This window comes from Orycteropus afer, unplaced genomic scaffold, assembly GCF_000298275.1.
Source record: "Orycteropus afer afer isolate SDZICR_OR568_19922 unplaced genomic scaffold, OryAfe1.0 scaffold00018, whole genome shotgun sequence".
Taxonomy (NCBI): domain Eukaryota; kingdom Metazoa; phylum Chordata; class Mammalia; order Tubulidentata; family Orycteropodidae; genus Orycteropus; species Orycteropus afer.
In genome coordinates, this window is record NW_006921605.1 from 6,476,301 (window position 1) to 6,503,084 (window position 26,784).

The 26,784-nt window shown below is 59.1% G+C and overlaps 4 protein-coding genes across 4 annotated transcripts in view; 2 read left to right on the forward strand and 2 right to left on the reverse strand.

Annotated features, from left to right (window-relative positions):
• Positions 1-11,553, forward strand: part of EXOC7 (exocyst complex component 7) — a 23,722-nt gene extending 12,169 nt beyond the window's left edge. Inside the window, exons 6-21 of the mRNA XM_042783528.1 lie at positions 310-477; positions 2,718-2,810; positions 3,733-3,801; positions 4,689-4,834; positions 5,299-5,451; positions 5,647-5,745; positions 6,746-6,808; positions 7,067-7,133; positions 7,892-7,930; positions 8,787-8,852; positions 9,127-9,247; positions 9,496-9,591; positions 10,745-10,808; positions 10,972-11,013; positions 11,118-11,251; positions 11,451-11,553. Of these exons, the coding sequence (XP_042639462.1) occupies positions 310-477; positions 2,718-2,810; positions 3,733-3,801; positions 4,689-4,834; positions 5,299-5,451; positions 5,647-5,745; positions 6,746-6,808; positions 7,067-7,133; positions 7,892-7,930; positions 8,787-8,852; positions 9,127-9,247; positions 9,496-9,591; positions 10,745-10,808; positions 10,972-11,013; positions 11,118-11,251; positions 11,451-11,553 (1,523 nt within the window). The remainder of the gene's footprint in view (positions 1-309; positions 478-2,717; positions 2,811-3,732; positions 3,802-4,688; positions 4,835-5,298; positions 5,452-5,646; positions 5,746-6,745; positions 6,809-7,066; positions 7,134-7,891; positions 7,931-8,786; positions 8,853-9,126; positions 9,248-9,495; positions 9,592-10,744; positions 10,809-10,971; positions 11,014-11,117; positions 11,252-11,450) is intronic.
• A 1,021-nt stretch (positions 11,554-12,574) lies between these two features.
• Positions 12,575-16,059, reverse strand: ZACN (zinc activated ion channel). Its single transcript, XM_007959857.1, has 9 exons — positions 15,966-16,059; positions 15,762-15,886; positions 15,574-15,618; positions 15,341-15,447; positions 14,976-15,145; positions 13,825-13,949; positions 13,517-13,727; positions 13,250-13,414; positions 12,575-12,765 (listed from the first exon to the last, which is right to left on the reverse strand). Exons 1-9 carry the CDS (start codon positions 16,057-16,059, stop codon positions 12,575-12,577), a joined length of 1,233 nt encoding a protein of 410 aa, XP_007958048.1.
• Positions 16,060-17,351: 1,292 nt separating this feature from the next.
• On the reverse strand, positions 17,352-19,877 carry GALR2 (galanin receptor 2). The gene is made up of 2 exons (XM_007959635.2): positions 19,513-19,877; positions 17,352-18,099 (listed from the first exon to the last, which is right to left on the reverse strand). Exons 1-2 carry the CDS (start codon positions 19,875-19,877, stop codon positions 17,352-17,354), a joined length of 1,113 nt encoding a protein of 370 aa, XP_007957826.1.
• A 5,603-nt stretch (positions 19,878-25,480) lies between these two features.
• SRP68 (signal recognition particle 68) overlaps positions 25,481-26,784 on the forward strand; it is a 41,069-nt gene continuing 39,765 nt past the window's right edge. The window contains exon 1 of the mRNA XM_007959858.1: positions 25,481-25,643. Coding sequence (XP_007958049.1) covers positions 25,481-25,643 — 163 coding nt within the window. The remainder of the gene's footprint in view (positions 25,644-26,784) is intronic.

Consider the following 26,784-nt stretch of genomic DNA (forward strand, 5'->3'; position numbering starts at 1 on the left):
CGCTAGGACTGATTGTTTCCATTAATTTTGGTTTTCTTCTTTCTTCTTGACGAGGAGAGACCCGTTGTTGCATCTAGATGGCAGCTTCCTAGCTTTTCTTGTAAGATTTTGCCTGACTGGGGACAAGTCCACGTGCGTGGCTGGACCCAGAGCAGGTGCTGGGAGGGAACCCTGCGGGCACTGGGAGGCAACCCTGCGAGGCACTGGTGAGTTGGGCTGCTGCCCAGGAGCTGTATTCTGTGGGGTAGAGACACTGGGAGGAGGCAGACGCTGCGACCCGGCCACCACCCTCTGCCGCTGTCTCCTCAGATTTCATGAACGTCTACTACCAGATCCGCTCCAGCCAGCTGGACCGCTCCATCAAGGGCCTGAAGGAGCACTTCCGGAAGAGCAGCTCCTTCTCGGGGGTTCCCTACTCGCCCGCTATCCCCAACAAGAGGAAGGAGACCCCCACCAAAAGGCCGGTCAAGCGGCCAGGTGAGCCCCCTCTCCCATCTAAGAGCAGGCAGAAGGCTGGCTGGGACCTGGGTGGCTCTGTCTGTCCCGGAATTAGCAGCGTCAGACCCCACAGAGCTTGTCTTCTGATAACTCCTGACTGTTGGTGTCCAAGACAGACAGTGTGAGAGGGAGGGCTGCTTCCTCCACCCAGCAGTCTGTCTGGAAGTTATACTCATGGCTTTGGGGTCACAGAGATGTCCTCAGATATCTCTCCTGAGGCATGGTGACAGTGGGACACTAGGGCAGAGCCACTTGTTGGGCACGGTGACAGTGGGGGCCGAGGCAGAGCCACTTTTGGGGCATGGACAATGGGACACTAGGGCAGAGCTACTTGTTAGGCATAGGGACAGTGGGACCAGGGAAGAGCCACTTGTTGGGCACGGTGACAGTGGGCCATCAAGGACCAAGGGGTCTGCTCCCCCACAGGCCTTCGCTGGCATCTGGAGAATGAGTGGGTTAAGGCAAGAACAGCAGTGGAGGCTGCCCTCTGGGGCACAGGCAGAATTAGGGTAGCTGGGCCTGATGGCCAGGCAGGAGGTGCTGCCATCTCCCCTCCAGTGTGGCTGTCCTGGCCACACCCCTGGCAGAACTGCCGCCAACAAGAAATCTGCTGGCCCAGGCTGCCCGTGCTGCAGAAGAGCCTGCCCTGTGCACCAAGGGGCTGTCTCTGTGAGGCCCCAGGGCCTCTCTGTGTCATTCTCTGCAGATTCACCTGAGCCCCCACGACCTGGTTGGCCCTGCCCTAGGCGTGCTAGCAGGCCATGCAGGGATGGGGAGGCGGGGCCTGATCTCAGGGGTCTCCCGGCTCCTAGACACAAGAGGGGACCAAGGCTGCGGGGATCTGGGGGATTTCAGAGTTGTCAGGAGCTGGTGGGCTCAAGATATGTCAGGGACCAGGGAGTCAGCCTCAGGGACATTAGTTCTGGGTGCTGGGGACAGGAGCAGAGTGGCCCAGTGGGTAATGAAAGGCCAGCCTCACCCTCATCTCTGGTAATTGGGCCCCCGATGGCTTTGGCAGCTGCGCGGTCAGCGTCCCTGAACCACATCCGTGCCCACGTGCTGATTGGGCTGACCCTGGGCCCTTGGCCCGTCTGCTCCAGGTGGGGCGTGAGGTGGGAATCTGATCTGCTCATTAGTGAGGCTGCTCTGTGCAGGAGAACACGGGGGACACAGATGTTGAGCAGCAGCCGCCACGGAGCTAAGCGATTAGAGGCTAATTCTGCCCTAGTGCTCCGGGCTGCGTGCCTCCTTCCCCAGCCCCCGGGGAGCCATCTAGCACGCGGTGGCCTCACTGTGCTGCCGCAGGAGAGGGCTGAAGTCCCCCGGGGATGGTGGACTAGAGTCACACTCAAACGACCCTCCTGTCCCCAACACAAGTCATATGAGCAAGGCAGCCACATCTGACTGTTTTAAATGTTATTTTATCCGCACCCTCCTCGCTTCCTGCCCTGAGATGTCTCCTTCCCCAGAGATGGCTGACCCAGGAGGCGGCGGGTGCTGTAGTTTTGTTTTTATTGTTTGACTTGTGATACTAACTGTTGTTTTTTCCCCCCTACCCTGTGCCAAGGGCATGTCCCCTCCCCTCTGGCTGTCCTCTGCACTCTGTGGTGGCTTCTGGAAACCCCTTGGTGACTCTGGTCTTTCTGTCCCATGACTCTTAGTGGTTCGGGCAGCTCCTGCGGCGGGTGAGGCCTGGCTGCTCATCTCCCAGCCTCTGTCTCAGTGCTGCTCTTTCTGCGAGCTCTGTCCTCCTCCCCGCTGCCAGACTCGCTTCCCTCCAACGAGGGTTTGGCTCTGTCCCAGCACTGAGCATACTCCACAGGTTCTGCCTGGAGTCGGGCTGCCGAGGGCCTGCCGGCTCCGGGTGTCCCCGCTGGGTCTGAGGGCTTCGCCACCAGCCCCATCCTGGGCGGCGTTGTGGTTAAGATGCCACACGGGTGGGAGCATTATTTTCGGCTTCTGATGGCGCCTCACCTACCTTACTTCCTTCTCACCCAAAATGAACGCACATCTGGGCATTGAGCCCCGTCGGGAGACCCGCGCTTCCCGTGGCGGCCACCCTCAGGGTTTCAGGTGGTCCTGGGAAGCGCCAGCCAGGAAAGGGATGGGGCGTGCTCACTGCTAGGGGCCGGGGGCCTCGGGTTGGTGGAGGGTGGCTGCTGTTCTCTTTCACTTGTTTCCCAGGTCTTCTTATCTCCTCTCTGTGGCTCTGGTGACAGGGACGATCCGTAAGGCTCAGAACCTTCTGAAACAGTATTCCCAGCATGGTCTAGATGGGAAAAAGGGGGGCTCTAACCTCATTGCTCTGGAAGGTAATCCCCTGTGCTCCTCTCCCTCCTCCTCCTCCATGTGTCTCCTCTCTGGGCAGGGCGGAGCCTCCAGCCACCCAGGAGGCCTGGGAGAGCAGCCCTGAGAGGGGAGCGGGGCGGGAACCACAGCTCCCTGGCACCGCTGAGGCTCCGGCTGGTGCAGGGACAGAGTCCTGGCCTTTGGCCTGGTCCTGTCTGGCTGATGGCAGCTCTGCCCTCCCTGAGCTCTCCCCCCACCATCCCCACCCCTCTGTCTCTGTCTTTTGTCTCCTGTTGGAATCAGAGAACGTTCTTGGTCCTGGGGCAGCCCTTTCACGCTTAGACCAGCAGTGGCAGGACCAAGCCGGCTTAGGCCTCCTGACCACTCCACTCCCTCGAACTTTGGAAAGGAGAGCATGTGCGGTCAGGGACCAGGCAGCTTGTAGACACATCCCGCCCCACCTCCTGCCCGAGGAGAGAGGAGAAACAGCCAGGTCACCTGCCTTGGTGGGCCTGCCCTCCTTCAAAGCAGTGGCCCTGGGGACAGAAGAAGGCTGGCTGCTCCTTCTCACGTCACAGTGACGTTTCTCTAACTGTACTTTGGGAGAGGCCCGCTCTGGTGAGGCCAGGAAGTTCCCTGGCTGGGCAGCCAGTCCTCCATGTCTGTTGAGAACCCTTTGAAAGCCTAGGTGCTCCTCAGCTTTCCCCCGGTTGCTGGCCTTGGGACAGCCAGCTCCCAGGTCGGGCCCAGGCCCTGCAGGTCGGACTTGAAATGGCTGTTCCCTAGGTGGTTTGACACGGCGGGGGGGCTCAGAGCCCCCTCCGCCCCCTCCCTGTCCCCATCACACCCCACTCCTGGAGACCAAGGGCTTCTTCCCGCCCCCAAGGGGCCCCCCTGGCCCTGGATAAACCGCTCCCTGTGTTTGTGCGGCTGACGTCTTGCTAGGTCACGAACACGATTTCCGCGTTAAGCACCTGTCCGAGGGCCCGAACGACAAGCACGGGCCGCTGGCTGGTGAGTACCGCGGCCCAGCCCCCACGCAGCCACCGCCGAGCAGCCCAGCACCTGCTCCGTCTGGGCCGGCCAGGCCCACCTGCCTCTCTCTCTGCTCCAGTCTCTCTCTCTCGGGCGCCAGGTCTCCTTGCCGCTCTCTGGACAACAATGCAGCTGTGCTCAGGGCCTGGCCCTGGGGAGATGCTGCATCTGCTTGGGAGGTGGCTCCCTCAAGGGCAGGACGTCCCAACGTCTTGGCTCCAGAACGGCTCCACAGCTGTGAACCCAGGGAGCTGTTCCCTTGGTGCATGGGACCAGGCTGTCTGTCCCTGGTCTCGGCCTCCTAGAGTGGGATCCAGACTCCTCTGGGGCAGCTGACAACCCAGGCGCCCTCCACTAAGGGGCTGTCCTTACCATCCCTTGAATTTTGGCCCCGTGGCAAACAGTCCACCACCCTCCTCTATGTCCCAGGCCTGGCTGGGCTGGTCGCTGCTTTCAGAGGCCTGGTATTTCCTCTGCTGGCTGACCTGCCGCCTGCCTACCCAGACTGCCTCTCTCCTGGATGGTTCAGGACCCTTGCCCCTACTGGCCAGACAGGCCTTGTCCAGGAAGTTGACTTAGAGATCTTCTCTTCTGAACCTCTTTCCCCTTCCCCCACCCTTTCTGGGCTCAGATGCTTTGAGACAGACAGACGGTCCTAGGCAGATGGAGTGTGAGGGTGGGACTGCGGCTGGGCTCTGCCCCTGTGTTCTCCCTCCAACCTGGTCAGGCCAGTGGCATCCTCATGGCTTCCTGCCACAGGCCCGTGGCCTCCTTCCCATCTGCTGCTGGTCTGGGCTGCAGGTCAGGAGCTGGGGAGAGCCCCACCCCTCGGCAAGGGAGGCTCAGGGGCACTGCTGTACCCACAGGGAGAGATGACATGCTGGATGTGGAGACGGACGCCTACATCCACTGCGTCAGTGCCTTTGTCCGGCTGGCCCAGAGCGAGTACCAGCTGCTGACTGACATCATCCCCGAGCACCACCAGAAGAAGACCTTCGACTCCCTGATCCAGGTCCCGCCCACCACCCCGCCCAGCAGGCTCCCCCGGCACCACCAAGTCTTCAGTCTGGGACAGGCCTGTTTTCCATGGTCATGGGGGTCTGTCCAAGGTCCCTCAGTGGCGCAGTGTGCACTTGACAACTAGCCTAAAGATTGGCAGTTTGAACCCACCCAGCAGGACTGCGGAAGAAAGGCCTGGCCTGATCCACAAAGATTAGAGCCCAGAGAGCCCTGTGGAGCGGTTCTACTCTGTGTCACAAGGCCGGCACCATGAATTGGAATCAACTTGACGGCAGTGGGTTTGGTTTTAGGGGCCTGTCCTGGGTGGTGTGTCCCAGTCAGTACCCCCCATGCCCCATCCCTGCTGCCACGTGCTGGCTCCCCCTGCCTCCCCGATGTCCTCCCCTCCCTCCCACCCCTGCCGTGAGGCGCCCTAACCACTCTGCCCTACCCTAAGCTGCCCCTGGCCTCCCTCAGGACGCACTGGACGGGCTGATGCTCGAGGGGGAGAATATCGTGTCGGCCGCCCGCAAGGCCATCATCCGACACGACTACTCGGCAGTGCTCACCGTGTTCCCCATCCTGCGGCATCTGAAGCAGACCAAGCCTGAGTTCGACCAGGTGCTCCAGGTATGTGGGCGGGCAGCCCCCAGCACCTGCTGCCACGGGCCTCCCAGCTCCCGGCGAGCTGGTGCCGTTCTTCACACCTCTGCTCTGAGCAGCCCTGGGAGAGAGCAGAGCTGGTGGCTTCCTTGGTGCTGCAGTGGCCGTGTCCTGGGGCGAGGGCAGGGGCTCCCCTGTGCAATGTGCCGTGTGCTTCCTTAGGGCACAGCCGCCAGCACCAAGAACAAGCTGCCCAGCCTCATCACCTCCATGGAGACCACCGGGGCCAAAGCTCTAGAGGACTTTGCGGACAACATCAAGGTAACTGTCCCCACGCCTGGCCCAGCCGTGGATGCTGTGGGCAGACCAGCCATGACCTGGCTCTGAGGAACTCTTCAGAGAGCAGCCCTCCAGGAGGGCCGAGCCCACTGTAGGGAAGCTGGCTGCACGGCTGGTTCCCCGTGGATGTCCCCAGGGCCTCCAGAGCCCTCTGAGGCAGAAGCTCCCTCTGCCTGAGGGTGTCCTGACACCTGTCTGCCAGGAGGTGGCGCCATGAGCAACCAAACCTGGCGAGTGGGGTGAGGCCGATCGAATCCCTAGCGGCACAAACAGTTAATGCACTTGGTTGCTAACCAAAAGGTTGGAGGTGGGCGTCCACCCAGAAGCACTGCAGAAGAAAGGCCTGGCAATGTACTTCTGAAAAGCCAGCCATTGCAAGGCCTGGGGAATCCCGACCAAAAGGGGGAAAATGCAGAACAGAATTTCAAATTCTCGTGGACTCCACATGTTCAGAGCCACGGAGATGGGTGAACTCCTAGATCTATTGCCCTGGGATAATCTTTAAACCTGAAACCAAAAATAGCGCCCGAAGTCTTCAAATCAAACAATGGTTGAGCTCAACTAGCGAGAACTGTCTGGCTTCAGCGTCATGCTCTTGTGTGATCCGTCTCTGTGAGATCGAGCTGACAACTCAGAAGGTTAGACAGGAGCCGAGGGGGTGAGGAGTGTATGTCAGCGGAGGAGCAGCGACTGAGGAAAGGACGGGAGGTGGTTGCCCAGCTGAGAGCGTCCTCAGTGCCACTGAACCGTGCGGCTAGCGACTGTTCGAACTGATGCATGTCCTGCTGCCTGTGTCCTCAGCAGGAAAAAGAAGAATCCAAAACCAAGCCCACTGCCGTCGTGTCGACTCAGACTTACAGCGCCCTTTTAGGACAGGGTCAAACCGCCCCAGAGGGTTTCCGGGGCAGTTTGACTCTGACGCATATGGCATCACCGTGAGTTGGCGTTGATGCAGCTGTTCTGTTTTGTTTTTTCCCCACAGAACGACCCAGACAAAGAATACAATATGCCCAAGGACGGTACCGTACATGAGCTCACAAGCAACGTAGGTGCTGCCTGAGGGTGCCTGGGAGGGAAGGGGCCCAGCCCAGCCCAGGTCCACCCTACACCTTCACTGGGTTGGGCTGAAGGCAGAGGGGACGGGGTGCTTAGCGTCCTCTGGCAGACGAGTCTGCCCCAGAAGGCCTGAGCATGCCTCGGCCCTGGGCCTAGCCTGGCTGTGTGGGGCTGTGCGTTGCGGGAGGTATTCAGACCTTCGGGTCCTGGCTCTGACCCCGCCCGGGGCCTGTTTCTCCCCACCCAGGCCATCCTCTTCCTGCAGCAGCTTCTGGACTTCCAGGAGACAGCGGGCGCCATGCTGGCTTCCCAAGGTACCAGGCCCCTCCCCGCGGGCCCTCCCCCACATTGCTTCCCCTTTCCCTCTTGTCTGGAGTTGTGGGGTGAGGCCCCCAGGTGGCACCGACCCCTCTAGATGCGGGCAGGGACAGTAAGGAGCCTTCCTCCAGGCCTGTGGAGTGGGACTGAGGCGTGGGGCCATCCTGGCTGCAGTAGGGAGAGCAAGTTTGACTTTGCCTCTTGCAACCCTATCCCCTCCCTTGGTTCCTCGTATCCCTCCCTTCTTGGGAGCGGCCTCACCCGTTTGAAGAGGCCCTTCCTGCCCGTCCCCTCCACGTTTCTCCACTTCCTCTCGTGTTCTTCTGCTCTCCAGTGGGTCTCACTCAGCTGCCCCTTTCAGTGGGTGGCATCTCAAGGCCAGCTTGGCTTCTTCCTGCTGGACACTGCCCCGAGGTGCAGCTTGGGAGGTTGGCATGAAAGTAGGAGGACTCTTCTGGGTCGTTCCAAGTCCTGGGGACCAGCCAGCTTGTTGAGGCCCCCGGACCCTCTTTCTTCTCCCGTGCTGGGGGCAAGCGACCCAGGGCTCTGGCCTCTGGGTCTCCAGTTCCGGTGGGGCCCGTGATACTTGGCGGGTTCACTCTGGGTGTGCCTGTCTGTGTGCTGGCTGTCGCGGGCTGAGGTCTGCAGGACTCGCGACGGGGTGGCCGTTCTAACCTGTTTTCACACTTTGCATCTTTCTCCCTTCTTGTCTCTCCCTCCGTCCCCTCTGTGTGCTCTGCTTCTCACTCCGTAGTTCTTGGGGACACATACAATATTCCTTTAGACCCCCGAGGTAAGCAGTGGGGCTGTGCCTCCCCTCCCCCCACTGAAGCCCCGCGGGTGAGGTTCCCTGGGACAGAGGTGCCTTGATGGACTCTCAGGACAGGGCCTGCTGGGGAGTGGGGGTCACAGGGCCGTCAGTTCTCACGGGATGCTCTTGACCCCCTCAGCGCCCTTCATGGCCACTTTCTGTCTCAGCATATCCGGGCAGCACCCTGCTGTGCTCAGCACCCTGAGTGCACCTCTGGCTCACCCAGCCCCTTCCTCGCCCTCCCAGCCCCCACACTCCGCCCCCCCCCGCCCCTGTCTTCTGCTCCATGCAGACAGCAGGCTCCCTTTGGGGAAGGACCTGGCAGAAGGGCTTATGGGAAGTATGGGGAGAAGTGAGGAGTAGTTCCTAAGGCTTCCCTGTTGACAGATGGGATGTGTGGGCCTCATGGGACCGCCCAGCACGGGCTGGGGCTGGGGGTGACACCCACTCCTGTCCTGACAGCCTTCCTCGTGATAGCGAGGCAGCCCCTGAACCTCCCACCCCATCGTGGCAGAGGGCTTGTGGGTACTGCCCAACGTGGGCCAGAGCTGGGGTGAGCAGAGGGTGTTCATTCTGCCCCTGTCCTGCCAGCCTTCCTGCTGATCATGACCCAGCCCCTTAACCCCTGTCATGGCTGAGAGCCTGCCCTGCTTTCTGGAGCAGCCCGTGGGCAGTGTGCCCTGTGGCAGCTGGGGCTGGGGCCCAGCAGGTACCAGCTCTGCCTCTGTGCCCCACCTGCCTGAGGAAGGTCTCTCAGGTTGCTCCCGGGGCAGATGGCAGGGCTGAGAGGGTCTCGGGCGCCGCCACAGCCACACTAACACGGCTTCTGTTCCCACAGAGACCAGCTCTTCAGCCACCAGTTACAGCTCCGAGTTTAGCAAGCGGCTTCTGAGTACCTACATCTGTGAGTATCCTTGGCACCAATGCCTCGGTTCCCTGCCTTGCCCACCTTCTCTGTGCGCCATTCCGGGGCCCTCTCTGGGCCCCACCCAACCGTCGGAGTCTAGTCTAACCTCTGGTTGAGGCACCAAGGGGAGTTGGGCTCAAGGCTCCTGAAGCCCGTGGAGTCGGGAGGTAGGGATAAGGAGCAATGCATGAGAGTTGGTGTGTGGGTCCTGGGGTTGGGGCATTTGGGTCAGACTGGCATAGGGTGTGGCCTCATTCTCCCCCCCGTGCAGGTAAAGTCCTGGGCAACCTGCAGTTGAACTTGCTGAGCAAGTCCAAGGTGTACGAGGACCCGGCTCTGAGCGCCATCTTCCTGCACAACAACTACAACTACATCCTCAAGTCCCTGGAGAAGTGAGTGGCCTGCAGGGCTGGCCTGGCCCCTGCTGGGCTGGTCTGTGATTCTCACCTGCCCTTGGCCTGGCCCACACAGGGCTGGCTGTGCCCTTGCACAGGGAAGGAGCAAGCACTGCCTTAGAGCTGCTGCAGCCTGGGGTGCGGTGGGGAGGCCCGACCCCCACCGTCCTGATAGCGTCACACAAGCGGCAGCCTGTGGGCCCGAGAGCCAGTTGGGTCTAGCCCCCGCCCCGCCCCGCCCCCAGGTCTGAGCTGATCCAGCTGGTGGCCGTGACCCAGAAGACGGCGGAGCGCTCCTACCGGGAGCACATTGAGCGGCAGATCCAGGTCTATCAGCGCAGGTGAGCCCTGGGCCGTGTGGCCGCCCCGCCTCCGCCCTGGGACCCGCCACGCACCTTCCTGCTCAGCCCCTCGAGACGCTGGGCCCGGGGCTTCCTCAGGGAACTTCCGGTTCCTCGGGGGATCCCCACATGAGTTCATGGGCTGCAGAGAGAGGCTCCTCGCCATCTTCTCCCATCGAGGCTCTGAGCCCTTTTCAGAGGTCACCTGTCACGTGTGGGGACCACTGAAGAGCTATCAGGGGTGGGGGTGACATTTAGCCCGAGAGAACAGTAAGGGGGCAAAAGCTGTTGACTCATGAAGTCACTGAAGCAGTGCTGGTGGCACAGTGGTAAAGCACTCAGCTGCTCCCCAAAGGTTGGGGTTTGAGTCCGCTGCTGGCTCTTCGGGAGGAAAGACCTTGCAGTTTGCTCTGATAAAGATCGTTAGGCGCCGTTGGGTCAGCGGCGACTCAGAGTAACGCGTACGACAGAATGAATCCCTGCCTGGCCCCGTGCCAGCCCCGCCGCCAGTGCTGGGCCTGAGCCCGTGGCTGCAGCCAGTCAGTCCACCTCCTTGAGGCTCGTCCTCCTTGCTGACCTGCTCCTTCAGAATGAGGTGCTTCTCCAGTGACTGGTCCCTCCTGTGACACGTCCAAAGTGTGGGGACGACCTCTGGCCGTCCTTGATGCTAAGGAGTGTTGTGGCTCGGAAACCGGATGGGGCACTTCTGCTCCATCACTTGAGGTCACTGTGTGCTGGAATTGACTGCACGGCCCCCACCAACCAGAGATTCCCTTAGAATGTGCTGAGTCTCTCTGAGGGTCTCAGCTTCTCCGGCCTCTTGTCCCTGCCTCTCTGCTTCCCACGTATCTGTCCTTTGCTTCCTCCTTCCCTCTTCATCTGTTCCTTCATCAGCCGTGATAGATACACAGTGTGTAGGTCACAGAGTTTGTTCATCTTATCGGATGTTCCGTTTCCTGCCCTTAACTTAAAGGTAGCACCTGAACCATTCTCTGTTCCCAAAGGGGACTCTCTGTGGTGTTTTGCCGAGTCAGGGCCCAGGGGGATTCCTACCCTCGCCCAGGAATTCAGATTTAAAGGAACAAAACCCCATCAAGGGATGAAGTGGCTGAGGGGGGTCCTCTGTCCTCACACCCCTCTCCCACCTTGGCAGTTGGTTAAAGGTGATTGACTACATTACTGAGAAGAACCTCCCTGTGTTCCAGCCTGGAGTCAAGGTGGGCTGGAGGCAAGGTGGGCTGGGAAGGGTGCTTCCATTGTGTCTGGGGAAAATGGCCAAGTATCCCTCTGAGATGGGTAAGGAGGGCTGGGACATAGGTGTTTGGGGCATGAGAGACATAAGGAGAGCATAGGGCCCTGAGGAGAACTTTCTGCCCCCAGCTCCGGGACAAGGAACGGCAGGTGATCAAAGAACGTTTTAAGGTGAGTTGGGTCCTCTCCTCTCCGTTCCTCACTGCTGCTGCCATGGCAACACAGAGCCAAACGTTTGTCTCTGGGTCCCCTCCATCTCCCTCTCTGGTAAGCAGGGCTTCAATGACGGCTTCGATGAGCTGTGCAGGATCCAGAAAGCCTGGGCCATCCCAGACACAGAGCAGAGGGACAAGATTCGCCAGGCTCAGAAAAACATCGTCAAGGAGACCTACGGGGCCTTTCTGCAGAGGTGAGCACCGCCGGGTCCCCGCTGCCCCAGCCAGACCGCCAAGCCCGATCTCAGGACGAAGGAGGAAGGGGTGGTGGATGGGGGCCTCCGGTCACCGTGGGGCCAGACAGGGATGTCATCGGGGACATGGCTCACCACTTCTGAGAGCCTGTCGGCAGTGCTGTGGTGAGTCCCCTCCCTGACCTCGGTGCCTGCTCAGGTACGACAATGTGTCCTTCACCAAGAATCCTGACAAGTACATCAAGTACCGCGTGGAGCAGGTGGGCGACATGATCGATCGCCTTTTTGACACCTCCGCCTGAGCTGCTGTGGTCCCTGCCTGGTGCCACCAGACTGGCCATGTTACTGGACAGATAAACCACTGTTAACTTGCCTGGCCGCTGAGTTTGAAGTCCTTTGGGACAGGGATCTTTCTTTGCTGTTCCAGCCACGAACTCCACCCCTGAGCCCTCTAGTCCCAGCACCCACTTCTTCCTAGCACTCTCCCAAGACACTGGGGACCCTTCACACCCTGGGGTTTGTGACCTCGACTGCAGTCTACAGAGCCACCTGATGGCTTCCAAGACAGGAAAGGGGGAAAGCAAGGCCTTGGGCCCACAGCTGCCTCCTGTGTACCAAGAGCAGAGGGCAGGGCAGCCTACCCCATCCAGGCAGATATGGGACCAGACAGAGACTGTCCCTTCTGCCCAGAAGTGTGGGGTACGGCTCAGAAGAGCAGGACGTGTCACAGCCAGAGGGAAGGGAGAAGAACGAGCAGGGTGAACCTGCTCCCCTGGGACTTGGTGCAGTCATGGGGGCTGGAGCTGTTCACCACAGGGGCACCCTAGGTGGCTGGGGGCAGCAGTGCTCGCTGTCCATGCCCTCTAGGGGCTGGCTCACACACTCACCCACCTTCTGAGCCCAACTCTCTGGCCTTTCCTCTATATCCAGTGTCAGTGCCTTTTGGCCTAGGGGCAAGCAGCAGTCAGTGGTGGTGGAAGGAGCTCTCAGGCCACATGGGTAGAGGCTGAGTGACTGGTGGACACTGGTGGACAGAATGGGAGTCAGGGGTGAGTTGGGGCCCTGCCACTTAGCATGAGAGTGAACAGCTTGAGTTTGGTGAAGACAGATCTTGGGGTACACTTGGACTTGGACAGTTGGTTTATTTCCCACCCTGCTGACATGATGACGGAAGGAAGATCTCAGGGCACTGAGGTTAGGGAAGAGAGCCAACCTCCTCCCCTTCTCTCCAGAGACCTGGTCAAGCCCTCCCCTGGCCCAGCGAAACCAGCCCCATCTTCAGGTCTGCAGCCTGGTACTTGGGGGCCCTTGTTCGCTGCCCTGTTACAGCCTGGGCTGCCCACCGTGGGGCGCAGCCTCGCCAGGGGCTGGGTCTGACTTGCACACCATCCACATCCAGATGCCAGCAAAGATGACTTGGCTGCACACCACCCCAGCCACATACGCCAGAAAAAAGACGTGGTCGGCAGCCTCAGCCCAGCTCCCCCCTGACCCCTCTCTTCCTCCAGGGGTTCCTATAGGGAAAAAGGAAATAAGCTGACCTTCAGGGCTCCCCAGCACACTCCCCAAGACAAGGCAGCCCAGCAGCTGGTCACCTTGTAGCCAGTGACCGCGATGGGCCAGAGGAGCAGCAGCCCCCGCACAGTGCCCCAGGGTTGCCAGCCTGTACACGAACCCTCTCAGATTCACTGAAGTCTGGCCCTTTCTAGACCGTCTTCAGTTGAAGACATCCACCCCCCAGAGAGGCTCTGCAAGGCACTGAGGTGTCTCAGGAAGGCTGAACGTGTCCTTACTCCAAACCCACCACTTCCAAGGGAGGAAGGGTGCAGCCCAGGGCAGGAAAGCCAGCAGAGTGCATGCTGGGAACCTCTAAATCCAGCCTGGAGACCCCCAGCCACTAGGAGTGCGGCATGCCCACTCTGGCTCGTCAAACCTGTCCCCAGGCCTTAGTCTGAGCCCCCAGGAAAGGCCTCAGCCACCCCCCGAGCCCCTACCCACCTTGAGGAGCAGGCCCTGGGTTCTCGTGGTTCTGCTGCCCCCGTCCTGGGACAAGGCTGGGCTGGACCTTGGCCCCCTGGCTGCCCCGGGCCAGCAGCCCGGCCAGCAGCACGGTCTCCGCGGTGCTGAGGAAGAGCAGCAGCAGCAGGACAGTGAAGTAGTAAACTGGGGGGGGCAAGGGGAGACGGTCAGGGGCCAGCGGTGCGGGGGAAAGGAGGCAGGCCCAGAGGAACGGTCCGCGCAGGGCCCACCCGGCAGGAGGCTTACTGAGCAGTGGGTTACAGGAGGAGGAGCTGGGCAGCGCCTGCACCAGGGACGAGTGGAAGACAAGGCAGCCCAGCAGCAAGGTCACCTTGTAGCCCAGGCGCTCAGCGGCCCCGAGGGGCAGCAGCCCCCCACACACGTCGGCCACCAGCAGCGCCTCCCCCGGCACCAAAAGAGCGATGATGGCCTTTAGTGCCGTGTTCTGCAGGGTCAGCTGGAAGGCAGGCAGAGGAAGTGGGCAGCAGGAAGTGGCGTCCTGGCCCCTGGCTCTGCGTCCTTCGGCACCCTGGACCAACCTGCTCCCCGCTCACCGTCACCTGGAAGCAGGGCACCAGCTGCTGGGGTGGGACTTGGGTTTTCAAATCCCAGACTACGTACTCCCTCTTGACACTCACGATCTCGTTGACGGCGTAAGCCCGGAACTCCAACTCCGTCACTGGAGGGGTGGGGACAAGAAGGACTACTGGGAAAGAGACACCCCTGCCCTTGCTGCCTCTTGGGAGTCGGGGCAGGGACACACTGGAGCCCAAGGCGATGAAAATTCCTACAGGCTGAGGGTGGGGGGAGGGGCAGCTTGCAGATGAAACTGCCAAACTCACCTGTGTCTCCAGTTAGGGGAAGGGGCCTTATCAGACTCGTGGGGGAATTCTTATTGTACAAATAAATGCTCTTGGCACCATGTCACTGAGGGGTGTGGTCCCAGACCCGCACCATCTCACCCTGTTGTTGTTGTTGTTAAGTGCCGTCAAGTCGTTTCCGACTCATAGCGACCCCATGCACAGCAGAACGAAACACTGCCCGATCCCGCACCAGCCCCACAATCCCTGCTATACTCGAGCCCATCATCGCAGCCACTGTATCAATCCATCTCGTTGAAGGCCTCCCCCTCTTTCGTCGACCCTCCACCCTACCAAGCATGACATCCTTCTCCAGGGAATGGTCCCTTCTTACAACATGACCAAAATAGGTGAGACGAAGTCTGGCCATTCTTGCTTCCAAATCTCACCCTGGAGTAGCAGTTTTTGTGGTCTGTGCTGCAGCTGCGGTCCTTCACCCAGGGGAAGGATGCAAGACAAGGGTGGGGCTTCTCTGCCAACTGGAGGTGACCTGACCAACCCGGGGCTAGCTACTGGGTGGGTGCATCTTTCGGATGTGGCCAGGAGAGGGCGCAGCAGCCTGAGCCGCTGCCTCCTTGCAGGTCGGCCCGTGCAGCCCTAGCCCTCGCTCTGGAGGCTCATGGCTCTGGGGTGGCTGAGGGGGAGGTGAGAAGACAGATCACCAGATTTGGGGGCTGACCCCTGGGCTACAGCTGAGTGCAGAACTAGAAGGTGGGCGATGAGGACGGCAGGTCCTGTTGTGGGATCTCTTTAGCTCCCCTAAGCTTGGGTTGCCCAGTGTGAACACAGACTTGACCGCCTGGGTCTGATATCCCCTGCCCTCTGCCCCCAGCCCCGGCTGGCACCAGTGTTGCTTAGCGCATAGAAGCTGAGGCTGCAGTCGCTCTGGTCCCGGGGGAATCGGAGGAGCTCAAAGTCGCAATTGGTCTCCGCCGTGAGGGCCAGGTAGAGTTCCACGTTGCCGTCTGGGTCCACTCGTGCCCGTGGGCTCTGGTCCCGCCAGTCCACCCAGAGCCTGCGGGAGGAGAGAGGCCACAGCCGAAGGCCCCGCTGCCGTCGGATTCGGGAGAGGAGAGAGGCAGCGCGAGGTGGTGGCCTGGCAGTAGCCTAGGGGCCTCAGGATAGGGGCTTCAGGAAGATGCCGCGGGGAGCGAATGGCGGGGGTGGCGTGCGCAGCTGGGTCGTGGGACCAGCACCCTCCCTTGCTTACGCCTCCTGGATGGTGAGTCCCGGTGTCCAGAGTGAGTCCCAGGGCAGCGTGACCGCGCGCCGCGGGTGCGCACTCGCGTTCCAGGCCAAGCGCGTGTCCAGCCAGGACTGGGGGCACAGGGCGCCGTGAGGCTCCCGCCCTGGGCAGGTGCGTCCCCGGCGCAGCTTGGCGGGGTACTGAAGGCCCGCGCTCGGAGCCGAGTTCTCCCGCCCCCTCTCCCGGTGGGCGCTCACCAGCCGCAGCAGCAGCACGGAGGACACGGTGTACCGCAGGATGTCCTGGGAGAAGGTGGCAGAAGGTCATCTCGGGGGTGGGTGCTGCGGACCAGAGGAGGCAGGGGACCCCAAGGCTCGCCACGGTGAGGCCTGCACCGGTCCCAGCTTGGCTTTCGGCCTGCGCCCTCTCGCCCAGGTGCGCTTACCACGTGAAACACGTTGGACACGAACACCTGCGCCGTTACCAGCAACGGCGCGCTTCCGTTGCTCGGGATCTGGAGGGCTTCTGGAGCCGCCTCAGGCGAGTCGCGACTGAAGAGGGCTGGCCAGGCTGGGGGATGGAGGGAGCGTTCACCTGGGTACCCTGGGAACCCCAGATCCCAGCCCTCTCACCTCGGCCCTCCACACACCGGCTGCGGACGCGCGGGGGCTGTGTCCCGGGAAGGAGGGCTGACCCAGGCCGAGACCCAGGAAGGGGAGATGGAGCAGCAACCACAAGGCCATCGTGGGAGCTGCACCAACTGACTGGCTGGACCCTGGTCGCTTCTCTGGGAGCCGGGCAGGGGGTGGACGGACGGACAGAGCTGTGGGAAGCGGCTGCTCTGTGCAGAGACCTTGGGGACTTTGACTTGGCACCCCCCCCACCACCACCGTTGGGCAAACACTCGGAAACAAAGCCCAGGACTGGCTCCACCCATTGTGCACCTGCTTTGGCTTCCCTGTCCCGCTCCATTTCCACCACCTGGGACCCGACGATGCCACGTTCAAGGGCAGAATTTCCTCCCCCCTCTGCTCCACTAGGTCCTTCCACTGGGGCCAGGTGTGCCAGGTCTGTATTTCAGTGGCCAGCACCTGCCTGGCTGAGTACCCAAGCCATTGGCCCAAAGTGCCCTGCACTAAGTCATGGACGGCGAAAACTCGAGTCTCCTGCTCTCCTTAAACACTGAACCAAATTTCATGTAAAGCGTAGCTCAAGAACTCCGGGAGTGAGCCAGAGCTGTGAGAAGGAAGAGGCCGGTTCAGGGGAAAAGCCCCAGGGCGTTCCTCTTGTCGCTCTTGGTCCTCTGGCCTCCCCAGACCAACAATGCTTTGGAGACGCTGCTGCGCGCTCCAGAGGTCAACCAGCCAGCCGAGGAAGTCTTTCCTGGCCCAGAGAAGAAAGGGAACCGCTGAAGACTTTATTTGGCCCAGGGCGGCAAGGGAAGGAACCGCAAGCCTGGAAGCGGCAGGGCGCCGATCAGTCTGCTCAACTTCCTAGGGGTCCCAGAGAGCTGGGAGCAGACGAGGCCCTGCCACCCGCTGGCTCACAAACGCGACTAGGAACACACACAGTGTCTGCGTCTGCCATCGACCGACTTTATCCAGCGTGCTTAAGCACTCTGCCTACCACTGTCACACGCGCCGGCTGCTGCCAGTCTGGCGATCTATAGACACCTGGCGCCTCCGGACAGCCACGTGCAAAAGGGTCTTCAGCCTGGGGTCTCAGAGTCCCCAGCCTCAGATTTTTGCTGCCTTCGAGGGACACCCCCTCTTTGCAGACAGTTCAGCAAAATGCCCTGCACCCACCCGTCCACAGCCCCCGTGTGAGGTCCCAGAGGCTTCATCGCGCGACCAGAGCCTCAAAAGCGATGAATGCGGACACAGAGCTTGGCTCCACGTGAGACGGGTTTGTGAGTTTTATTAGCAGGAAACTCCCTCCCCTTTTCCCCAACTCTTTGGCACCCAAGTTTTCTGCCAAGTGCTCTCAGGTCACGTTAACTGTCTCGACGCCGTTTGTTGGGGGCCTTCTAGGCCCGTCAGGCCCGGCAGAGGCCAGTCCTCGAGACCAGGCCACTGGGAGGCGCCGGGGTAAGGGCGAGGGGCGCAGCCGCCTCGCTCACGTGAGTCAGGTCGGTGGACTCGCGCTCCAGCACGCTGCAGCTGCGGGCGCCGGGCGCCGCGACGCATACGCGGCGGGAGGCGCGGCGGGGGGCGCGGCGCAGCAGGCCGGCGCAGACCTTGCGGAAGCCCTTGCGGAAGTGCTTGGAGACGAGCGCGTAAACGATGGGGTTGACGCACGAGTTGGCATAGGAGACAAGGTGGGAGAGGATGCGTAGCGCGTAGGTGGCGCGCGTGAGTGGGAAGCGGCCGAACCAGACCCAGAGGATGAGCGCGTGGTGGGGCAGCCAGCAGAGGCAGAAGAGCGCCGCCACGATGACGATCATGAGCGTCACTTTGCGCTTGGCGCGCCGGGAGCCCGAGCCTGCGGACACCGGGTCGACGGCGCGCCAGAGGTACCACAGGGTGCGTGCGTAGGTCAGGCCGAGCACCAGCACCGGCAGCAGGTAGCTGAAAACGAAGGTGCAGAGGTCCATGGCGCGGCGGCGAGGCGCGCTCCAGGCCGGGTGGCACACGGTCAGGTTGGCCAGCCGCGACTGGCGGTAGTAGCTCAGGTAGGGCCCGGAGAAGAGTAACGACAGCCCCCAGATAAGCCCGATGACTGCCAGCGCGTTGCGGGACGTGCGCAGCTCGCGAGAGTGCAGCGGGTAGCGGATGGCCAGATACCTGTGGGTCAGGTGGGGAGAAAGATGTCGGGTGAACGAGCGCAATGGCACCAGCGGGACCGCGACCCTGAGCCTCGGGCCCCAGCCCGCTCTGGAGGAAGGTTTCTAGCTCACTGCCACACAGCGCCCGCCCGAGGAGCGACCCGCGCGGAAACGTGGGGGCATCCCTGCACTTTAAGCGGTGCGGAGACGTGGGGCGCGCCCGGCTGCAGGGAAGGCGCGAGTCCGGGCCACTCATCTGCTTCCCCGGGGCTGCGATCCCCGGCCGACTTCACCCGTGAGGGCGCTCCCAAGCCACCAAGGGGTAAACTTTGGAGCTCCGGGGGGCCTCGTTATGAATACACGTCGGTGACTTTGCCCCGGGAGGTAGGCCGGGCGCCTGCGGCTCTGGTGGGCGGCGGCCTGAAGGCATGTCCGGCGAGGTAGAGCGAGGATACTTCCGAGGAAAGCGCTCCGGGAACGCACTCAGCGCTCACGTGGAACTTGGTGGAGCGGAGGCCGGGGAGTGTGACCTCGCCTCAGGAGGTGCTTTTCCGGGAGAGATCTGGAGGACGTGGGATGGAGACGGCGGAAGGGTACCGGAGTCACCTGGATTCCTCCCGGGACCCATCCCGGTTCTCTCCGTGCTCCGAAGATGCCTCTCCTCTGGCCTGGGAGGGGGCTCCTCTCCCCGCCCCTGCCCTGGGTCTGGCGGTGGGCGCAGGTGGACTGGGACGAGTGACGGACCCTGAGAGCCCTGGCTCGGACTTCGGCGAGGGACCCAAGTTCCGCAGTCCAGACCAGAGCAGCCAGCAGCCGGACTGAGGTTTCGAGACGCCCGCAGTGGAGGCGCTAGGAGACCGACGGGTGACTTGTCTCACACAACTACTGGCCACTCGGGCAACTCACTCACGAATTCCCTCTTACTCTCTGTGAAGTGGGCACAACAACCCCTCGCACTCCAACATCCTATTCTCACTGCTGTGCAGTCCATTCGGACTCCTAACAAGTCTATAGGACAGACTAGAACTGCCCTACAGGCATGCCTAGGTTGTAAGTCTTATGTGAGTCCCTGAGCTCCTGGTGGGTTCCAACCGCCAACCTTTCGCTTTCCAGTCCAGCGTTGAAGCATTGTGCCAGGAGGCCTGCTTCCCATCTCAACATAACGGAAGCATTCGAAAACGCGTTGTTCTGGGAAACACTGCGCTTTGCAAAACGCGGTGGCTTACAGCCCGCCATGCCCAGAGTCCGAACCCAACGGAGGGACGCCGCTGTCTCCGCTGTTCTTCCTTCTGGGCGCCCACTTTTCTTCCACTCCCCACGGGTCCCTTTGCTTTCTCAATACCCCCTCCTACTCCCTGCGCGTCCGTCCCGGACCCCCAGGCCCGCTACCCCTCACCAGTCCCCCACCCGGGCCGCCAGGGCACCTGCTCACCTGTCCAAGGAGACGGCGGCCAGCGTGAAGCTGCTGGCATGCATGGTGAGGAAAATGAGGAAGTGCACGGCTTTGCAGAGCACCCAGCCGAACACCCAGCCGTCCAGGGTGTAGACGGTGGCCTGGAAGGGCACGCAGCACACGATGAAGCACAGGTCGGCCACGCCCAGGTTGAGGATGAACAGGTTGGTGGTGCTGACCGCCTGGCCGCCGCGCAGCAGCACGGCCAGCACCAGCGCGTTGCCCACGGTGCCCACGAGGAAGATGAGCGCGAACAGCGCGGGCACCATGACCGCCTCGGGCTGCCAGCTGCCGCTGCCCGCCTCGCTGGCGTCCTCGGCGCCGAGGCCGCCCGAGCTGTTCATGGTGCCGCCGCCGAGCGCGGCTCGGGTCTCCGGCCACCGTCCGGGTCTCGGCGAGCGCGCAGCGCGGGAGGGCGCCTGGCGGCGGCTGGCTGGAGCGGGGTGGGGGCGCGCAGGGGGCGGAGCGAGGCCCCGGGATGGGGCGAGGCCAGAGCTGTCGAGCTGTCCGGGTGCGTCAAGCCTGGGGCGGGCAGCGCACCCCCGGGCGGAGGGCGGCGCTCGTGCCTGCGCCCCGGCCCTGTGACTTCCTCAGCGCGCTCCCGGCCCGGAGCCAGGCTGTGCCGAGCGGTGGAAGGGGGACCGCCAGTGCTGCGTGTGCGCCGCAGGCTGCGCTCGCCCGGGTCCCCGCGCGCCTCGGCCCTTCCCCGTCGGCTGGCGGGCGCGCAGGAACTGCGGGTTGGGGGCGCCCTCGAAAGGGCTCCGGGTGGCCGCTGGAGGTTGGGGGCGGGGTGACAAGGGGCAGGAGAGGGACAGAGGCCCTGGAACGGCCCGTCGTGCGCTCCACGCCTCTTCCCATTTCTAATTCCCAGGACCCGGGATGGAGCTCCAGGCCTCGCGGGAACCCCAGAGAGCGGCGGCGGGAGTAGGGAAGGCAGGTTCTGAGGACACTGGTTAGCTTTCTCTCTCCCTTTTACCCGCTGTTACACGTCTTCCTCTCCAATCCAATGCCAAATACCTGTTGAGCATCTACTGTGCGCCAGGCTCCGTCCTTGGCGCTGGGCCCCAGTTTTCTCAGCTGCAATATGGACATAACAGCCCCTCCTTTTCAGAGGGCTCTGGTAAGAATGGAACGAGGTGTCTGTTACAAGCCTGAAGCCAGTTCGTTCATCTGAGTGTATCAATGACTTCTTTCTTTTCTCTTTATTCAGATACCTAAAAACACTTGAGGATACGTAGCAGATAGGGAAGGCAGAGTTGGGTTCCGTGAACCAGCACATTTTCCACGGTGGCCAGGCTGTATGAGACTCAAGCATTTGTTTCTGGGTTTGAAGTAGTAGTGTTGTGTGCTATCAGCGTTGACACCGATTCATAGCGACCCTGTAGGACATAGTAGAGCTACCCCATAAGGTTTCATAGAATGCAAAATTTACATTACAGGAAGCAGCTCAGGTAGTTAGGTGCTGGACTGCTAACTGAAATGTCTGCGGTTCGAAAACATCAGCAGTTCCATGGGAGAAAACACCTGGGAATCTGCTCCCATAAAGATTACAGATTCAGAAACCCTGTGGGGCAGTTCTGCTCTGTCCTCTAGGGGCGCTGTGAGTCGCAATAGACTTCAGGCAGTGGGTGTGGTTTGGGCTTTGCTTCAGCGGACATTGCCAGCTGTGGAGACCTGTGGGGCAGTTCCAGTCTGTCCTCTAGGGGCGCTGTGGGTCCGAATCAACACAACACAACAGCAGTGGTGTGTGAAGACTGACAGCCTTGGAAACCCTGTGGGGCAGCTCTACCCTAACATATGACATAGCCACAAGTCGACCTAATGGCGGTGGGTTTGTTTTCTTGGAATCTTTACAGGGCAGACTGCCAGGTCTTTTCCCTCTGGAGGGCTGGTGGCTTCAAAACAGAGAGCTGCCAGGGCCTATAGTATTTGTGACTTGGGATCATTGCTGTTTCTATAGAATTTAACTTTCCCAGGTCACTGGATCTGAAAATTGCCACCTTCTACCACTGCAGCTTGGTCTCTGCCTCACCTTCCCCTGCCCTGTTCTGAGGGTCCCAGTCCAGAGCATGTGGTAGTTAAGGTTGTGTGTCAGCTTGGCTGGGCCTGGGTGAGTGGCTGGGCAGCTGGCGGGAGTTATTCCCCATGATGAGAATGGCAATCAGCTCCATGGTGCCATCTACCACAAGCAGCTGAGTAGCTGCCTTTGGTATGTGGTCTGCTTCCTGTATAGAAGCAGCAGCTTTGGGAATGGTCTCTAGCTGATGGCACGCTTGAACCCTGCATGTAGCCGTGTCATTGTTCAGCAGCCTGCCATGCTCTGCCGACCTTGGGACTTCCAATGGACTTGATGTTGTAAGACTGTGTCTACGTTGTTGTTGTTAGGTGCTGCTGAGTTGGTTCCGAATCACAGTGACCCTGTGGACAACGGAACAAAACACTGTGCAGTCCTGCGCCAGCCTCCCAATCCTTGCTGTGCTTGAGCCCGTCGCTGCAGCCACTGTGTCAACCCATCTCATCAACGGTCTCCCTGTCACTGACCCTCCGCTTCACCAAGCATGATATCTTTCTCCAGGGACTGGTCTCTCCTGACAGCATGACCCAAGTATGACAGCTGAAGTCTCAGCATCTTCTAAGGAGCATTCCGGCTGTATTTCGTCCAAGACAGACTTGTTCGCTCTTCTGGTAGCCCATGGATAGTCAATGTTCTTCAACACCATAATTCAAATGTATCAGCGCTTCAGTCTTTGCTATTCATTGTCCGGTTTTCACGTGCATATGAGGCGATTGAACACATGACTTGGGTTAGGCACATTTTAGTCCTCACAGTGACATCTTTGCTCTTTTAACACTTTAAAGAGGTCTTTTGCAGCAGATTTGCCCAATGCAATCCATCATTTGATTTCTTGACTGCTGCAAGGGTATTGATTGTGGATCCAAGGAAAATGAAATACCTGACAACTTCAATGTTTTCTCCACTTATCAAGATATTGTTTGTTGGTCCAGTTGTGAGGATTTTTGTTTTATGTTGCTGTGCAATCCATAGTGAAGGCTGTCATCTTTGCTCTTCATCACTAAGTGCTTCAAGTCTCTTTACTTTCAGCAAACAAGGTTGTGTCACCTGCATATTGCAGCTTGTTACTAAGTCTTCCTCCAATCCTGATGCCACATTCTTCTTCACATAGTCCAGCTTCTTGGAGCTCACGTACCGATTGAATACATACAGTGAAAGGATACAACCCTGATGCACACCTGTCCTGATTTTAAACCATGCAGGAGCCCCTTGCTCTGTTCAAACCTTTGCCTCTTGGTCTATTTAGTTTTTTCAGAAGTAAACTGCCGTTGCTTTTTCCAAGCCTGTCTTAGTCTGGAAGCTCTGCAGAAACCCGTCCACTGCGGGGGACCCTGCCAGTGTTTGAGATACCAGTGGCCTCATTTCCAGTATCACAGCAACATGCCGACAGACGAGTGCTGGCTGTGACAGTCGGAGGGAAAGAGGGACTCATCTCAGGACTGCGAGCACTGCAGACGAATGTGATCTCACTTTTTTTGGGGTAACAGCTTTATTGAGATATCATTTCTAATTCACATACTACACAATCCATCTATTGAAAATGGGCAATTCAATGTTTTTTTAGTGTAGCCAGAGTTGTCATGGATCACCACAATCAATTTTCATTCCTGTCAAAAGAAACTCCTCCTTTTAGTTATCACTCTCTCATCTACCTGCTCCCCACCCCCAGCTCCAGGCAACCACTAACCTACTTTCTGTCTTTATAGGTTTGTCTACTCTTGACATTCACATATAATGGAATCATTGTTTTTTTTTGTGTGTGTGTGTGTGTGGCTGCTTTCACTTAGCATAATGTTCGCAGGTCCTATCAGATTAGAGCTTCACTTCTTTTCATTGGTGACTATTCCATTGTGTGGATACACAGGTTCCTGGGTAGCAACAATAGTCAGGACTGGACCACTAACCTAAAGGTTGGCGGTTCAAACCCACCCAGCTGCACAGCACAAGAAAGTCTGGTGGTCTGCTTGTATAAGATGATGACCAAGACACTCTATGGAACAGCTCTACTCTGTAACCCATGGAGTCGCCACGAGTTGCCATCAACTAGACAGCAGTTGGTTGGGTGCTTGTTTATTTCCGGTATGGATGTGCTGTTGTCATTAGGTGCCATCATTCATTAGTGATGGATGTTTTGGAGACCTACTTAAGCAAAAAAGGAAGCAGTCCTGGTGGCTCAGTGGATAAGTGGTTAGCTTGGCAGTTCCAACCCACCAACAGCTCTGTGGGAGAAAGATGTGGCAGTCTGCTTCTGTAAAGATTACAGCCTTGGAAACTTTATACCAAAAACCAAACTCACTGCCATCAAGTAGACTGACTCATAGTGACCCCTATAGGGTTTCCAAGGCTGTACATCTTTGTGGAAGCAGACTTATCCACCGAACCACCAGGGCTCCTTGGACACTCTAGTTAAGTTCTGTTGTATTCTATAGGATCTGTGATGTGTCAACTTGGCTAGGGCATGATTCTCAGTGGTCCGGCAGATACTATATAATTATCCTGCATTTCTGATGTGAGCAGCTTATCTGTTGAAAGGGGAGTTTCCTTGGGGGTGTGGTCTGCAGCCAATAAATGTGGATGTACTGGCAAAGCTCCTGTCCACATCCTGCATCCCACCAGTCATTCTGACATCTGGTTCTTGGGAGGTGAGCCAGCAGCCTGCTACCTGACCTGCTGACCGTGTCCATCGGCCTCTGCTACCATGTGAGTCAGGAGAAACCTCCAGTCTGATGCCTGACCCACAGATTTGAGACTTGCCTGCCTCCACAACTGGGTGAACCACTTCCTGGAAATAAATCTCTCTATGTATTTATACAGCCTAAGACAGGGTCACTATGAGTTGGAATCAACTTGAAGGCAACAGGCCTTTAAAAATGAGTTATTTCACTGAATCTTTATGACAACGGTGCTAATTGGTTATCCCCTTTCACAGAGGAGGGACCAGATTGTGAGGGAGGTGAAGTAACTGGCCCATTATCTCCCAGCCAGGAGCAAGAGCCACTTAGGAGCTCAGGACTCGACTTCAGGGCCCTCAGTGTCCTGATGCAGAGCTAAGATTCACACTTTCCCTCGGCTCCACAGGTCTCTCTCCTTGAACAGACTGCCCCAAGGTCCAGAGAAGACGCAGGTTCTCAGTAAGAAAGTCCCTACATCGGGCTACTGATGATGACATCAGCAATTGCTCTAGCACCCCTTTCTCAGGAGCTCTGGTGGCATAGTGCCTAAGGCATTTGACTGCTAACCAGAAAACTACCGGTTCAAACCCCCCAGCCACTCCTGGGAAGGAAGACTGGGCGATTAATCGATTTTCGTAGAGATACTGCCTCGGAAACCCAAGAAGGGGGTCGTTATGAGTCGGGACCGACTCTACGGCAGTGAGGTGTTTTTTTTGTTTTTTTTTTTTCTGGTACCCCTTTCTCACACAGACAGCAGCGGTTCCCACACAGGCGGGGTGTGTGTCCTCTAATGCAGTGGGAACTCTCCAGTTCCCGAGAGCGCTCATAGTTCAAGGACTTTGATCCACTCCCCTACCTCTACCTCGCCCCTTCAGTGCACGGCTTGAGCCGAATCCCGACCTGGGATGCACGAGTTGGAGGGTCATCTCCAGCCCTTACTGAACAAGGAACCGCTCTCGAGAAGATCTCAGCGACCATCTCCCGGCGCCAGCGAGCCCAGGGTCATGCCCAACCCCATTACCCGCCCCGCGAGCCGAAGTCACGCGCAGGCGCACGCCAACAAATGGCTCCAGCCTGCGGGCAGGGCCCGCCAAGGCGAAGACCGCCGCTATCCCGTCAGCCCGTCCTGGCAAGTCCTGCTCTCTCGAGCCCTCAGTCGTCCCGCCTCCTCTATCCCGTCCTGCTTTGCGGCGCAGGCAAGATGGCTGCTGAGAAACAGGTCCCTGGCGGCAGCGGCGGCGGCAGTGGTGGCGGCGGCAGCAGCGGTGGACGCGGTGCTGGTGGAGAGGAAAATAAAGAAAACGAACGGCCTTCAGCCGGATCGAAGGCAAACAAAGAATTCGGGGACAGCCTGAGTTTGGAGAGTATCCTAGAGGAATCGGGCCTAACTCGCAATGACTACGTGTCCATCTGGCGGGCCGGGGGCGGGAGAGGCGGCGGGTCCCGGCACGTCCTGGGCTGGAGAAGCTGAGGGTTGCAGTTTCTCTGTCAGAGTTTCAGGGTCTGTCTTGCACCTGGCCTTTCCTCGCACCCTCCTCGCCCTCCAGGCTGAAGAACGTCCTTTACTTTCAGTCGGCACGAGGGTTCGGGGCAGGTTTTCTAGGTGCCCAGTCGGAGGGCTTGTGATGGGGATAACACTCTGGCCACCCTGCAGAGCTCCTGCCTTGGCATCTTGAGCCTCTGGAAGAGGAAAGTGCACTTTTGACGTTTTGGCTTACTGTTCTTGTCTGACAGCCATCGTAGACTGGCTAGTAAGAATGACGGCCTGACGTGCGCGCGGAGCCAAAGATTGACTGCTTTGAAGAAACGCGTGTTGCTATGTTGGATGTAAATTACCAGAGCTCCCGATGGTCTAGAGGCATTTTATTTTGTTGCGAGTTCAGATGAAGTGGAGGCATTCGAGTCTAGTTTTCATTAGTGTTTGTGTTATTAGTTTGTAACATTTTGAAATGAGCAAAAGGAGAAAATGTAGGTGAGTTTCTGAAATAACACATTTAGCTTGACATCTTGGTGTAGTTACATTTTCAGGAGTTTGGAGTTTGACTTTGTGAATTGGTGAATTGAGTTAGTTGCAAGTGGGTGTCAAAATGCCTTGATTTTGCTAGCAGCCATGTATGGTCTTGTTCCTTTTTAGTTACTTGAATAGTGTTCCAGTATTTAGTGTTCACTAGAGAGGAGCTCTGTTAGCCTAGTGCCTAAGGCACTTGACTGCTAACCAGAAGGCTGGCGCTTCAAACCCACCAGCCACTCCGAAGGAAGGTTGAGCAGTCCTACTTCTGTAGTGATACCACCTCAGAAAACCAAGGAGAGGTCACTATGAGTCGGGCCAACTCGACGGCATATAACAATAACAGGGAAGCGTTGTGGAAAATTAAAAAGAAAACGGAAATTGTAGATAAAGATCATTGGACTTCCTAAGTTAGATAAATACATTTAAAAAAGAGTGTGGCCAGGGTTTTTTTAAAAGGAAAAAGTTTAGCATAATATTTTAATGCAGTTTTTACT